Source organism: Rhinoraja longicauda, unplaced genomic scaffold (genome assembly GCF_053455715.1).
Source record: "Rhinoraja longicauda isolate Sanriku21f unplaced genomic scaffold, sRhiLon1.1 Scf002069, whole genome shotgun sequence".
NCBI lineage: Eukaryota > Metazoa > Chordata > Chondrichthyes > Rajiformes > Arhynchobatidae > Rhinoraja > Rhinoraja longicauda.
The window spans coordinates 1-15,967 of NW_027603283.1; the positions used below are offsets into that span (position 1 = coordinate 1).

The 15,967-nt window shown below is 46.7% G+C and overlaps 1 protein-coding gene across 1 annotated transcript; it reads left to right on the forward strand.

Annotated features, from left to right (window-relative positions):
* The first annotated feature begins 1,438 nt into the window (after window positions 1–1,438).
* Window positions 1,439–14,406, forward strand: LOC144591815 (uncharacterized). Its single transcript, XM_078395836.1, has 2 exons — window positions 1,439–1,538; window positions 9,030–14,406. The coding sequence occupies exons 1-2, from the start codon at window positions 1,451–1,453 to the stop codon at window positions 12,827–12,829; spliced, it is 3,888 nt and encodes a 1,295-aa protein (XP_078251962.1). The 5' UTR covers window positions 1,439–1,450; the 3' UTR covers window positions 12,830–14,406.
* Window positions 14,407–15,967: the final 1,561 nt, after the last annotated feature.

The following is a 15,967-nucleotide window of genomic DNA, read 5'->3' on the forward strand; positions in this document are numbered from 1 at the left end:
CTGTGCCCTCCTTCCTCGCAACATGGAACCACTGCAGTTCGCATACCGTCCGAACAGATCCACGGATGATGCGGTCTCCCAGGTTCTGCACACCGCTCTCTCTCATCTAGACAGCCAGAAGGCGGGCTATGTGAGGATGCTGTTCATTGACTTTAGTTCAGCCTTCAATACTATAGTCCCCACCAGACTTGCTGAGAAGCTGCTGGAACTGGGGCTTAACACTCCTCTGTGTGCCTGGGTCCTGGTCTTTCTCACCGCCAGGCCCCAAATGGTCAGGATGGGGGAACACACATCTAGCCCCCCCCACCCTGAACACAGGATCCCCCCAGGGCTGCGTCCTTAGCTCCCTACTGTACTCCCTGTACACATATGACTGTGTGGCCAGGTTCAGCTCCAACTCAATCATCAAGTTTGCTGATGACACTGTGGTGGTGGGCCGGATCTCCAACAACGATGAGAAGGCCTACTGGGAGGAGATGGCTGATCTGGCACTCTGGTGTCAGGACAACAGCCTCCTCTTGAATGTCAAAAAAACTAAGGAGCTGATTGTGGACTTTAGAAGGGCTTAACATCCAAGGACGTACACGCCACTGGAAATAAATGGGTCTACTGTGGAGAGGGTGAGCAGCTTGAAATACCTGGGAGTCCACATCAAAGAGGATCTGACATGGACAACACACATTGCCGCAATGGTGGGTAAGGCAAGGCAGCGCCTTTACCACCTCAGACAGCTGAGGAAATTCAGAATGTCAAGTCAAGTCAAGTCAAGTTTATTTGTCACATACACATACATGATGTGCAGTGAAATGCACATTCTCTGAGGATCCTTCAATGCAGGAGGAGATAAGACTTTTTTTGCCTTCCATCACAGTGAGGAGGTGCCTGGAGGAGTCACTGTGATGGTTGTTTACGTTAAACTTATGTAATTGTGTGCTTTGTGCTCTTTACTGTCATGACTGTACGTCAGCGACATTTCATTCAAATTTATTTTGAATGACAATAAATGTTTCAATTCAATTCAATTCGTATGTTGGCCTCTCCATCGTGTAAGACCTTAGGTCAAAAATATTGCAAACAACTCATCTTCTTTGTAATTTGCATAATTTACTACGTCAAATTTCCCCCTCTTGGTAGACACAAAATACTGGAGTAACTGCTGGACAGGCAGCATCTCTGGATAGAAGCAATGGGGATGCAAAATATCACCCACTCCTTCTATCCAGAGATGCTGTTTGTTCAGCTGTTACTCCAGCATTTTTTGTCTATCTTCAGTTTTAACTAGCATCTGCAGTTCCTTCCGACACCTTCCCCCTCTTGGTACTTGGCCACGTCTAAGTAAGCCATATAAATAACTAATCTAATATATATCTGGAACTCAGCTTGTTATATTTTATTCCGCTTTCTGTTTCAGGTCACTGGTGTTTCCTGAGTGTCCGCTCCCAGTTCAACAATGAGCGAGATCTTGCAACTGGCCACTCTGGGCCGTCCTTTCCAATTGGGAATGCTGTACGACTGCCGATCAGACACTCTGATCCCAGGTACTGGAATGTCATCACACAAATCAGTATGGTCAATGCGGTGTCATACGTTCAGGTTGCCAATCTTACCATGGTGACTTTGACTCTGAGTTTCAGTGCAGTTTCCCGATGGGATAAGGATGGTTTGCAAATTAAGTTGCTGAACCCTGGTAAGGCTGATTAACGATATCATTGGCAGATGTGGCATTTTGGGAAGTCAAACTAGGACTGGACCTCAGAGCGAAAAGTAGCGCCATGAGGAACATGGTAGAGCAAATGGATCCAGCAGTACAGGTACATATTTCCTTGAAAGTAGCATTACACATAGATAAGGGGGCAAAGGATGCTGTTGGTACATTGGATTTCACCAGTCAGGTTACTGAAAATAGAACATTGGACACAAAATGTTAGAGTAATTCAGCAGGTCAGCCAACATCTATAGAGAAAAGGAGTAGGTGCTCATTTTCTCCGGAGATGCTGTCTGACCCGCTGAGTTACTCACAACTTTGTTTGTGTCTATCTTCTGTTTAAACCAGCATCCGCAGTTCCTTCAGACACATAGAATATTGGCTGTTATGTTGCAATTGTACAAAACATTCATGAGGCCACATTTGGAGTACTCTGAAGGAGAACTGGTCACTCTGTTCGAGGAAGCATGTCATTGAGCTGGAAAGAAGCAGAGATTTACGAGATGTTGCTAGAACCTGAAGGCTTTGGCTATTGGACAGGCTAGGACTTTATTCCTTGGAGCGCAGGACACAGAAGGGTGGTCATACAGATGTGTTTAAAATCATCAGGGGAATAGATAAACTGGACGCACAGAGACATTTCCCCAGGGTAGGGAAATCAAGAACAACAGGACTTTGGTTTAAGGTGAGAGGAGCCCGATTTAATTCGAAGCTATGGGACAATGTTTACACTCGGAGGGTGATGGGTATATGGAATGTGCTGCCAGAGGAGGTAGTTGAGGCAGGTACTCTTACAACATTTTAAACACACTTGGATAAGTCCATGGATAGGAAAGGTTTTGAGGAAGATAGACACAAAATGCTGGAGTTACTCAGCGGGACAGGCAGCATCTCTAGAGAGAAGCCATTCCTTCTCTCCAGAGATGCTGCCTGTCCCGCTGAGTTACTCCAGCATTTTCTGTTTATCTTCGATTTAAACCAGCATCTGCAGTTCTTTCCTTCACAAGGTTATGAGAAAATGGGCTAGCTTAGATAGGGCATGTTGGTCAATAGGGACAATTTTGCTCTATGATTATTAGACAGCATCTGGTAAAAAGTACACTGGGATCACCTACTTGCAAGTTATTCCACATCTGGTTAGTGGGAGTCAATCAGGGCCAAAGTGTTCCCATGGCAGGTAAAGGTAAGGACAGCAATTCAAAAGTACCCCAGTTATTAAGGCGTAATGGAGGTTGGATATTAGAAAGAATATGATAGGAATAGAAAAGCATTACATATAGATAGGGGGGCAAAGAATCTGTTGGTACATTGGATTTCAGCAGTCAGATTACTGAGAATAGAACATTGGACACAAAATGTTAGACCAGCTTAGATAGTGAGGGAGGTTTTCCCTCTGGAGTGTCCAAAATGTCGTGGGGGGACAAACTTGAAAAAGTGATTGGGAGAGCAAAGTGAGAGGAGATGGTATAATGTGTGGTCACAGGTAAGGTGCCATCCTCCGCATACCTGCCAGCATCTACAAGAGAGAAGCCGTTAATGTTTCAGGTCAGAGATTACTCATCAGATCTGCGACAGGGCGAAAACAATCTAGATGCAGAAAAGACATGGCATGGTGACATAGCCATAGAGCTACTGCCTTACAGCACCAGCGACCCGGGTTCCATCCTGTCTACGGGTGCTGTCTGTACGGGGTATGTACGTTCTCCCGTGACCTGCGTGGGGTTTCTCCGAGATCTTCAGTTTCCTTTTGCACTCCAAAGACGTAGAGGTTTGTAGGATAATTGGCTTGGTGTAATGTGAATATTGTACCGGGTGTGTGCAGTTTGGTCGTGTTAATATGCGGGGATCGCTGGTCGATGCAGACTCGCTGTTTCTGCGTTGTATCTCTAAACTAATCTAAAGGTTTGAGAGGGATTGAAATGACAAAGAGAATATCTCTGATATAGTCATAGTCATAATGTGGAAACAGGCTCTTCGTGCCAACTTGCCCACACCGGCCAACAAAATAATCTCAGGCTTACTGCCTGTGCCACGCGATAGTGAGAATAGGAATGGAGTGAGGTGGAGGATAAATACGTGGCTGAGGAACTGGTGCAGGGAGCAGGGTTTCAAGTTTCTGGATCATTGGGACCTCTTCTGGGGGAAGTATGACCTGTACAAAAAGGATGGGTTGCATCTGAACCCGAGGGGAACCAATATCCTGGCGGGGAGATTTGCTAAAATAACTGCGGAGACTTTAAACTAGTACGGTTGGGGGGAGGGACTCAAACACAGATAGCTAATAGGCAGTGTGTGAGGCAGGAGGCAGAAAAGGGAAACACTCAGACCCAATATGTAGGAGAGAAAGAAGGGAAAAGAAATAAACTGAGAATAAGAAATGATGGGTCCCTTAAATGTGTATATTTTAATGCTAGGCGCATTGTAAGAAAGGTGGATGAGCTTAGAGCCTGGATTGACATCTGGAAGTATGATGTTGTGGCGATCAGTGAAACATGGTTGCAGGAGGGTTGCGATTGGCAATTAAATATTCCAGGATTTCATTGTTTCAGATGTGATAGAATCGGAGGGGCAAGAGGTGGGGGTGTTGCATTGCTTGTCAGGGAGGATATCACAGCAGTGCTTGGCAGGACAGACTAGAAGGCTCGATTAAGGAGGCTGTTTGGGTGGAACTCAGAAATGAGAAAGGTTTAGCAACACTTATAGGGGTGTATTATAGACCGCCAAATAGGGAACGAGAATTGGAAGAGCAAATATGTAAGGAGATAGCAGATATTAGTAGTAAGCACAGAGTGGTGATTGTGGGTGATTTCAATTTTCCGTATATAGACTGGGAATCACATTCTGTTAAAGGGCTGGATGGTTTGGAGTTTGTAAAATGTGTGCAGGATAGTTTTTTGCAGCAATACGTAGAGGTGCCTACCAGAGAAGGGGCAGTGTTGGACCTCCTGTTAGGAAATGAGTTGGGTCAGGTGACGGAGGTATGTGTTGAGGAGCACTTTGGGTCTAGTGATCATAATGCCATTAGTTTCAATATCATTATGGAGAAGGTCAAATCTGGACCAAGGGTTGAGATTTTGGATTGGAGAAAGGCTAATTTTGAGGAGATGAGAAAGGATTTAAAAGGAGTGAAATGGAAATTGTTGTTTTATGAAAAGGATATAATAGAGAAATGGAGGATATTTAAAGGTGAAATTTTGAGAGTACAGAGTCTTTATGTCCCTGTTCGGTGGAAAGGAAAGAATAATAATTTGAAAGAGCCGTGGTTTTCCAGGGAAATTGGACACTTGGTTCGGAAAAAGAGGGAGATATACAATAAATATAAGTGGCAGGGAGTAAATGAGGTTCTTGAGGAATATAAAGAATGTAAAAGGAATCTTAAAAAGGAAATTAGAAAAGCGAAAAAAAGATATGAGGCTGCTTTGGCAAGTAATGTAAAAGTAAACCCCAAGGGGTTCTACAGATATGTCAATAGCAAAAGGATAGTGAGGGATAAAATTGGTCCATTAGAGAGTCAGAGTGGACAGCTATGTGCTGAGCCGGAAGAAATGGGGGAGATATTAAACAATTTCTTTTCTTCGGTATTTACAGAGGAGAAGGATATTGAATTATGTGAGGTAAGCGAAACAAGTAGAGTAGTGATGGAAATTAGGAGGATTAAAGAAGAGGAGGTATGGACACTTTTGAAGAATATAAAAGTGGATAAGTCTCCAGGTCCTGATAGGATATTCCCTAGGACATTGAGGGAAGTTAGTGCAGAAATAGCAGGGGCTATGACGGAAATATTTCAAACGTCATTGGAAACAGGGATGGTGCCGGAAGATTGGCGCATTGCGCATGTTGTGCCTTTGTTTAAAAAAGGTTCTAAAAGTAAACCTAGCAATTATAGACCTATTAGTTTGACGTCTGTGGTGGGAAAATTAATGGAAAAGATACTTAGGGACAATATATATAATTATTTGGATAATCAAGGCCTGATTAGAAATAGTCAACATGGATTTGTGCCTGGAAGGTCATGTTTGACTAATCTTCTTGAATTTTTTGAAGAGGTTACCAGGGAAATTGATAAGGGCAAGGCTGTGGATGTTGTCTATATGGACTTCAGTAAGGCATTTGACAAGGTTCCACATGGAAGGTTGATTAAGAAGGTTAAATCGTTGGGTATTAATAGTGAGGTTGCAAGATGGATTCAACAATGGCTGAATGGGAGATACCAGAGGGTAACGGTTGACAATTGTATGTCAGGTTGGAGGCCAGTGTCTAGTGGAGTACCCCAAGGATCTGTGTTGGGTCCACTGTTGTTTGTCATTTACATTAATGATCTGGATGATGGTGTGGCAAATTGGATTAGTAAATATGCAGATGATACTAAGATAGGTGGAGTAGTTGATAGTGAGGTAGATTTTCAAAGTCTACAGAGAGACTTGGGCCTTTTGGAAGGGTGGGCTGAAAGATGGCAGATGGAGTTTAATGCTGATAAGTGTGAGGTGCTGCATTTTGGTAGGACAAATCAAAATAGGATGTACAGGGTAAATGGTAGGGAATTGAGGAATGCAGTGGAACAGAGGGATCTGGGAATAACTGTGCATTGTTCCCTGAAGGTGGAATCTCATGTGGATAGGGTGGTGAAGAAGGCGTTTGGTATGCTTGCCTTTATAAATCAGAGCATCGAGTATAGAAGTTGGGATGTAATGTTGAAATTGTACAGGGCATTGGTGAGGCCGAATCTGGAGTATGGTGTGCAGTTCTGGTCGCCAAATTATAGGAAGGATGTCGACAAAATGGAGAGGGTACAGAGGAGATTTACTAGAATGTTGCCTGGGTTTCAGCACTTAGGCTACAGAGAGAGGTTGAACAGGTTGGGTCTTTATTCTTTGGAGCGTAGAAGGTTGAGGGGGGACTTGATAGAGGTTTTTAAAATTTTGAGAGGAACGGACAGAGTTGACGTGGGTAGGCTTTTCCCTTTGAGAGTGGGGAAGATTCCAACAAGGGGACATAGCTTCAGAATTGAGGGACAAAGGTTTAGGGGTAACATGAGGGGGAACTTCTTTACTCAGAGGGTTGTGGCTGTATGGAATGGGCTTCCGGTGGAAGTGGTGGAGGCTGGCTCGATTTTATTATTTAAGAGTAAATTGGATAGGTATATGGATAGGAGGGGATTGGAGGGTTATGGTCTGAGTGCAGGTAGATGAGACTAGGTCAGGGAGAATGGTCGGCGTGGACTGGTAGGGCCGGACAGGCCTGTTTCCATGCTGTAGTTGTTATATGTTATATGACCCAGCTACACTAGTCCCACTTGCCTGCGTTTGGTCCATATCCCTTCAAACTTGTTCTATCCGTGTACCTGTCTAACTGTTTCTTAAATGTTGGGGTAGCCCCAGCCTCGTCTACCCCCTCTGGCTGCTTGTTCCATATACCCACCACTCTTTGTGTGAAAAAGTTACCCCTTAGTTTCCTATGAAATCTTTTCCCCCTCACCTTGAACCTATGGTCCTGTTCTTGATTCCCCCACTCCAGGCAAGAGATTCTGTGCATCTGATAGGGTTGGGACAAAGAATGTATGTGGGATGTACTAGAGGACAGAGGATCTAGGGGGTAGAGGAACTGAAAGAAATTTGCATTAGGCGAGAAATAGTATTGGGTGGACTGATGGGACTGAAGGTTGCTAAAATCCCCAGGACCTGATGGTCTGCATCCCAGGGTACTCAGGGAGGTGGCTCGAGAAATAGTGGACGCATTGGTGATCATTTTCCAATGTTCAATAGATTCAGGATCAGTTCCTGTGGATTGGAGGATAGCTAATGTTATCCCACTTTTCAGGAAAGGAGTGAGAGAGAGAAAACGGGGAATTACAGACCTGTTAGCCTGACATCGGAGGTGGTTAAGATGCTGCAGTGAATTATTAAAGAGGTAATAATGGTGCATTTGGATAGCAGTAAAAGGATAAGTCCAAGTCAGCATGGATTTATGAAAGGGAAATTATGCTTGACTAATCTTCTGGAATTTTTTGAGGATATGTTGTAAAATGGATGAAGGGGAGCCAGTGGATGTCATGTATCTAGACTTTCAGAAAGCCTTTGATAAGGTCCCACATGGGAGAATGGTGAGCAAAATTAGAACAAATGGTATTGGGGGTAGAGTGTTGACATGGACAGAGAATTGGTTGGCAGACAGGAAGCAAAGAGTAGGAGTAAACAGGTCCTTTTCAGAATGGCAAGCAGTGGCGAGTGGAGTGCCGCAAGGCTCGGTGTTGGGGCCGCAACTATTTACCATATATATTAATGATTTGGATGAAGGAATTAGAAGTAACACCAGCAAGTTTGCAGATGACACAAAGCTGGGTGGCAGTGTGAACTTCGAAGAGGATGTTAGGAGGTAGCAGAGTGACCTGGACAGGTTGAGTGAGTGGGCAGATGCATGGCAGATGCAGTGTAATGTAGATAAATGTGAGGTTATCCACTTTGGCAGCAAAAACAAGGAGGCTCATTATTATCTCAATGGAGTCAGGTTAGGTCAGTGGGAAGTGCAGCGAGACCTGGGTATCCTTGTACACCAGTCACTGAATGTTGGCGTGCAGGTACAGCAGGCAGTGAAGAAAGCTAATGGCATGTTGGCCTTCATAACAAGAGGATTTCAGTATAGGAGTAAAGAGGTTCTTCTGCAGTTGTATAGGGTCCTGGTAAGACCCATCTGGAGTATTGTGTACAGTTTTGGTCTCCTAATTTGAGGTAGGACATCCTTGTTATTGAGGCAGTGCAGCGTAGGTTCACGAGATTGATCCCTGGGTTGGCGGGACTGTCATATGAGGAAAGATTGAAAAGACTAGGCTTGTATTCACTGGAGTTTATAACGATGAGAGGGGATCTTATAGAGACATATAAAATTATAAAAGGACTGGACAAGCTAGATGCAGGAAAAATGTTCCCAATATTGGGGGAGTCCAGAACCAGGGGCCATAGTCTTAGAATAAAGGGGAGGCCATTTAAAACTGAGGTGAGAAGGAACTTTTTCACCCAGACATTTGTGAATTTGCGGAATTCTCTGCCACAGAGGGCAGTGGAGGCCAAATCACTGGATGAATTTAAGAGAGAGTTAGATAGAGCTTTAGGGGCTAGTGAAATCAATGGATATGGGGAGAAGTTGGGCACTGATTGTGAATGATCAGCCATGATCACAATGAATGCCCTCCTCCTGCACCTATTTTCTATGTTTCTGTTTCTAACCACAAAATACAGAGAATGAATCTACTGAATAAACATTGTTTTCTTTGATTAATTTCTACTGGTTGATTCAATTTTACAGTTTTGATCGCTGTTTTATTCTATAGGTGTCACCTTGTGGGACTTACAGACACTGCAGAGCAACCTTGATGGTCATGATAAGCCCAGCACCGAGTTTCACATCATTGCATCAGACTCCATGGAGAAGAAAGCCGCTGCCCTCAATGTGTCAGGGTCACTGAAGGCGAGTCTTCTGGGTGGGTTAGTGGAGGTGAAAGGGTCGGCAAAATATCTCAGTGACACAAAGGAATCTAAGCAACAAGCACGAGTTACCCTTCAGTACAAAACATCAACCAGGTTTGAGCAACTGACGATGAATCACTTAGGGAGACAGAATATTACCTACCCGAGTGTGTTTGATGAGGGCTCAGCAACCCATGTCATTACAGCAGTGCTCTATGGGGCCCAGGCCTTCTTTGTGTTTGACCAAATGGCTTCATCAGCAGAGAACACACAGGATATTCAGGGTAACATGGAGGCAATGGTTAAACATCTCCCTAAGATTGCGATTCAGGGCGAGATCTCCCTAGAAATTACAGAAGAACAAAAGTCTCATTCTGAGAAATTTAGCTGCACCTTTTATGGGGATTTCTCACTGAAGAACAACCCCACCACCTTCAAAGATGCCATCAATATCTACGCAACCCTCCCAACCCTCCTCGGCCCAGGTGGAGCGCATTCAGTGCCCATCACAGTCTGGCTCTATCCTCTCAATAAACTCGACTCAAAAGCTGCCCAGCTGGTGAGGGGGATCAGCGTGGGACTGGTCAATCACTGTCAGAGTGTCCTGGAACAGCTCAGTGAGGCCGTGATGAGGAGCAAAGACCTGATGAAAGAAAGTGTCGCCGATCAGTTTCCTGAGATCGGGAATAGGATACTGCACTTTCGAGAAATGTGTCTGGAGTACACACTAGTTTTCCAAGGGAATTTGGCGAGGGTTCTGCCATCCATTCGGGGCGGCGGGGAGGAGGAAGGATTACTGGTGAATATACTGAAGAACAGGGAACAGTCACCATTCAAACACCAGGCACTGACCACGTGGCTGGATGACAAGGAACGAGAGATGAAGGTAGTGAGACGTTACCTCAGCGGATTTAAAGATGTACCAATTGTGAAATCAATGGGCGAGTTGGATGACAAGTTGATGGATCTAGCAACAGATTATGTTGTCTGCTTCACATTTACAACATTACATCGGGAGGACTTCTACCTGTCAGAGGCAAACAACCACCTCCAATCTCTCACAGCTCAGAACATGCAGGTACCCAATCCTGCTGACGGAGCCTGTGCAAAAGGACACAGCGAGCACTGGTTTAATTCACGGTCTGTCTCCCAGAAAATGAAGGAGCAATTCCGATCGTTCCTGGATTTTGCCACAGCCAATAGAGCAGATGAGAAAGTAAAATTCATTGTTAGTTCTGTGCAGAATGACAGCAAAGTGGGAGCGTCCATTTACCTGTACGAGGGAGAGTTTCTGGAGAACCAGTGCTTTGAACCCCCGTCACAGCCAGAGATACCGACGGTTAGTGGAACAACTCATGACAGTGTGATGCTGCAGTTACAGCCACCAAGATGTGGTGCCGGTGAGATTGTGGGCTACAAGGTAGAATACCAAGTTAGGCAGCAGGAGGAATGGACAATTCTGGACACACCTGATCAATGCCACTCCTTCACAATACCTGGGTTACAGCCAAACCAGGAGTATCACATCCGATACAGAGCAGTGACCAAGGTAGGGGTCAGCAAGGCTAGTGAGAGCTGCAAGAGCTTCACCCGGCCGGCAAGCCCACCTGGTAATCCGGTCTTCCAGGATTGTTCACCCAATCCAACACTGCACTGGGACAGACCAAGTCAGATTGGAGCTGATGTTAACATAATTCGATACAGCATTGAATATAGAGAAGAACCGTTAGTTAATTTCAACATGAAAGGTGGATCATGGGAGGAAGTTAAGACAACAGACACACAATGCTACTATCGTTTAGAGGGACTGAAACCCACGACCGTCTACCGAGTCCGAGTGTCTGCTGAGTGCGGAAAAACAGGATCTAGTGCAGCAAGTGAGGAGGTTCTAATAGAAAAAGAAAATGTACCAAACAGAATAGCCCTGAAACTTCACAGAAAAGCTCAATTAATATCCGAAGGAAACCCTTCCATTTACAAGCTCAAATTACAGAAGAAGGTAGTTGATAAATTCAAACAGCTTATGAAATATTCCTTTGGAAATCCCACCACAAAACACACAATGAAGACAATTATGGTTCTGGGAGCAACTGGGTCAGGAAAGACAACCCTCATCAATGGGATGATTAATTACATCTTGGGCGTGGAATGGGGAGACAACTTCAGATACAAGTTAATACAGGAAGAGACAGGAAAATCCCAGGCTGAGAGTCAGACATCCTCCATCGCTGCCTACCAGCTCCACCATCAGGTAGGATTTAACATCGATTACTCTCTGACCATCATTGACACACCAGGATTCGGAGACACCATGGGCATCGGCCGGGATCAACAGATCACTGAGCAAATCCGTGAGTACTTCACTTCCCCACAGGGTATTGATCAGATCGACGCCGTGTGCTTTGTTGCTCAAGCCTCCCTGCCTCGCCTGACTCACACACAGAAATATGTCTTTGATTCAATTCTTTCTATTTTTGGCAAAGATATTGCAGAGAACATTCAGATCCTGGTGACGTTCGCAGACGGACAGCTTCCCCCCGTTCTGGATGCCCTGAAATTAGCTGAGGTACCGTGTCCCAAAGACAAAACGGGTCTGCCAGTACACTTCAAATTTAACAATTCAGCCATTTTTGCCCAACGTCCAACCTCTGGAAACTGTGGCACCGAGTGCAGATCCAATGACAGCGGAGTAGGGGGAGAGAACGATGATAACTTTGATGCAATGTTTTGGAAGATGGGAGCAAACAGTATGAAGAAATTCTTCACAGCTCTGAACACAATGGAAACCAAAAGTTTGAGTTTAACGAGAGAGGTTCTGAAGGAACGTAAGCAGTTAGAAGTTGCAGTGGTGGGATTGCAGAAGCAGATCCGATTTGGTCTCGCCAAACTGGAAGAACTAAGGAAAACGCAACAAGCTCTGAACCAACACCAGACCGAGCTGGATGCAAATCAAAATTTTGAATATGTGATTGATGTTACAATTCCAGTACAGAAGGATATCAGCGGGTCTGGTAATTATATAACCAACTGTCAGAAATGTTTCTTTACCTGCCATTATCCCTGCGGCATTCCTAACGATGATGGTAAACGTGGTTGTGCTGCAATGGGCCGAGAAGGGAACTGTACGGTCTGCCCGGAAAAGTGCATCTGGAGTGTTCACTTCAACCAAAAGTACAAGTTTGATTATGTTAAGAAAAAGGAGAAGAAGACATACAGTGAGCTGAAAGAAAAGTACGAGAAGGCCTATGGTGCGAAGATGACACAGCAGAATATTATGGAAACACTTGAGCAGGAGTTTGATGAGGTTGAGAACACAGTTCTGGCGCTGATTGAACAATTATCGGGCAGCATTAGACGTCTTGAAGAAATAGCTCTGAGACCAAACCCATTATCCACCCCAGCTTACATTGACCTCATGATTCAGTCTGAGAAAGAAGAGGCAAAGCCTGGGTTCATGGAGCGAATTCAGACACTGATGGAAGTAAAGGAACGGGCAGAGTTAATACAAAAGGTAGCAAATAATGAGAAACTGCTACCAGGGGAGTCGAAGGGAGGTCCAATGGGTGGGAAACGTGCTGGAAAAAAGCCAGAAGGAATATTTTCTAAAATGATACATTGGTTCACTCCCAATGTAGAAGATAAACATGCCAACTGTTCCCAATAGAGGGTACAAATGTTTCACTCAGCCCATAAACAATCCATTCTTCTAATTCCCCCTCCTTCTCCTGCTTCACCTTCCCACAGCCTCTCACACCACACCTTGCTTCCTCAATGCTGCCCCACACTCACCCGTTAGCTGCCACCCCTCTGGTCCGTGGCTTGTCACTACCAGGCGCTACCTGGAGTGGCTTCTCATCCAAGTACCACATCAGTACTTCAGGAGAACCTGAAGAATCTATCCACAACCCTTCCCATTCCACGTCCCCGCGCCGAAAGCTCACCAAATCACAGCGCCCATTTCTTCACGAGACAGGCTATCCCCAGCACCAGTTCCTAACCATCTTCCCCAACCCCCCACTCTGTCTGTGAGGTCAGACGGCACATTTCCCACCCAGTGCCGGAGGAGGGGAAGCTTTCTGCCGGCTCTATGTCTCTCCCTGGTCACCGCCAGAGTCAGAGTCACGGGCTGGTGGGGGGTAAAGTAGTAACAGACAGTGTCAGTGAAACTGTTCAACCCCTCTAGCCTCAGGACAATGGCACTGAACTATTTGACCGGTAAGCAAACTGCAGGGGTGTTTATGATATTTTTCAGGTGGCCCAACACAACTCTTTCTTAGGTCTTCATGATTACAGAGGTCAGTGCGACAGGCCTGTAGTCATTAAGACCAGTAATCCGTGGCTTTTTGGGTACAGGAATGATGGTGGAGACTTTGAAGCAGGCAGAGTGCAGGTTTGCAGGGACCGATTGAAAATGTTTGTTTAGACTGGTGCTTGTTGTTCGGCACAGAGCTTGAGGGTAGAGGGGGAAACGTTGTACGGTCCTGGGCCCAAAACTTCTCACAATGTGCCAAGTGCGATCTGACCAGCACCTTTCAAAGCGTGAGCATTACATCCTTGTTTTTATATTCTAGTCATCTCGAAATAAATGCTAACATTGCGCTACCGATTGAACTTGCAAATTAACCTTTTGGGAATTCAGCACCAGCACTCCTAAGCCCCTTTGCACCTCCGATTTCTGAATCCAATCCCCATTTAGAAAAAAGTCTATGCCTTTTTGTCTACTTTTAAAATGCATGACTGCACAGTTTGCTACACTGTGTTCCATCTGCCTTCCAAAAAGAGAGGCTCCGATTTCTGCACTCGCACATTGAGCAAGATGCACAATTGAGCAATGGGGAGACAGATGGTTGAGAATTGACAGTGCATCTTCCTGATCTGCAGATGGTTCCCTGTGAATGAGCTTTTATGAATGAATACTTTATTGTCACATGGGACAAGTCACAGTGAAATTCTTTGCTTGCATACCCAAGATATGCAAATAGTTGCCTATAAAGGGCGCTTACAAAGTTACAAAGTACCCCTGCGCCATGTCCCCCCTTGTACGCCCCCCCCTGATGGCGGTCCCCCCACGCCGGGTCTTCCATTGTTCTCCCCCTTCCCCCTCACGACTGAATGGTGTCAAGTTAGGAGGAGGGGGAGTTCAACGAGATCTGGGTGTCCTAGTGCATCAGTCAATGAAAGGAAGCATGCAGGTACAGCAGGCAGTGAAGAAAGCCAATGGAATGTTGGCCTTCGTAACAAGAGGAGTTGAGTATAGGAGCAAAGAGGTCCTTCTGCAGTTGTACCGGGCCCTGGTGAGACCGCACCTGGAGTACTGTGTGCAGTTTTGGTCTCCAAATTTGAGGAAGGATATTCTTGCTATGGAGGGCGTGCAGCGTAGGTTCACTAGGTTAATTCCCGGAATGGCGGGACTGTCATATGTTGAAAGGCTGGAGCGATTGGGCTTGTATACACTGGAATTTAGAAGGATGAGGGGGGATCTTATTGAAACATATAAGATAATTAGGGGATTGGACACATTAGAGGCAGATAACATGTTCCCAATGTTGGGGGAGTCCAGAACAAGGGGCCACAGTTTAAGAATAAGGGGTAGGCCATTTAGAACGGAGATGAGGAAGAACTTTTTCAGTCAGAGGGTGGTGAAGGTGTGGAATTCTCTGCCTCAGAAGGCAGTGGAGGCCAGTTCGTTGGATGCTTTCAAGAGAGAGCTGGATAGAGCTCTTAAGGATAGCGGAGTGAGGGGGTATGGGGAGAAGGCAGGAACGGGGTACTGATTGAGAGTGATCAGCCATGATCGCATTGAATGGCGGTGCTGGCTCGAAGGGCTGAATGGCCTACTCCTGCACCTATTGTCTATTGTCTATTGTCTATTGACGGTCCACGCAAGCCGGGTCTTCCATTGTTCTCCCCCCTCCCCCTCACGGCGGTCCCCCCACGCCGGGTCTTCCATTGTCCCCCCCCCCTTCCCCCTCATGGCAGTCCCCCCACGCCGGGTCTTCCATTGTTCTCCCCCCTCCCCCTCATGGCAGTCCCCCCACGCCGGGTCTTCCATTGTTCTCCCCCCTCCCCCTCATGGTGGTTCCCCCCACGCCGGGTCTTCCATTGTTCTCCCCCTCACGGCGGTCCTCCCACGCCGGGTCTTCCATTGTTCTCCCCCCTCCCCCTCATGGCAGTCGCCCCACGCCGGGTCTTCCATTGTTCTCCCCCCCTCCCCCTCATGGCAGTCCCCCCACGCCGGGTCTTCCTTTGTTCTCCCCCCCCCTCATGGCAGTCCCCCCACGCCGGGTCTTCCTTTGTTCTCCCCCCCCCCTCACGGTGGCCCCCCCACGCCGGGTCTTCCATTGTTCTCCCCCCCTCCCTCTCACTGTGGTCCCCCCACGTCAGGTCTTCCATTGTTCTGCCCCCCCCTCAAGGTGGTCCCCGCACGCCGGGTCTTCCATTGTTCTCCCCCCTCCCCCTCATGGCAGTCCCCCCATGCCGGGTCTTCCTTTATTCTCCCCCCCCTCATGGCAGTCCCCCCACGCCGGGTCTTCCATTGTTTTCCCCCCCTCCCCCTCACGGTGGTCCCCCCACGCCGTGTCTTCCTTTGTTCGCCCCCCCCCCTCACGGTGGCCCCCCCACGCCGGGTCTTCCATTGTTCTCCCCCCTCCCTCTCACGGTGGTCCCCCAACGTCGGGTCTTCCATTGTTCTGCCCCCCCCTCAAGGCGGTACCCGCACGCCGGGTCTTCCATTGTTCTCCCCCCCCTCCCCCTCACGGTGGTCCCCCCACGCCGGGTCCTACTTTGTTACTTTCCTCGGCAA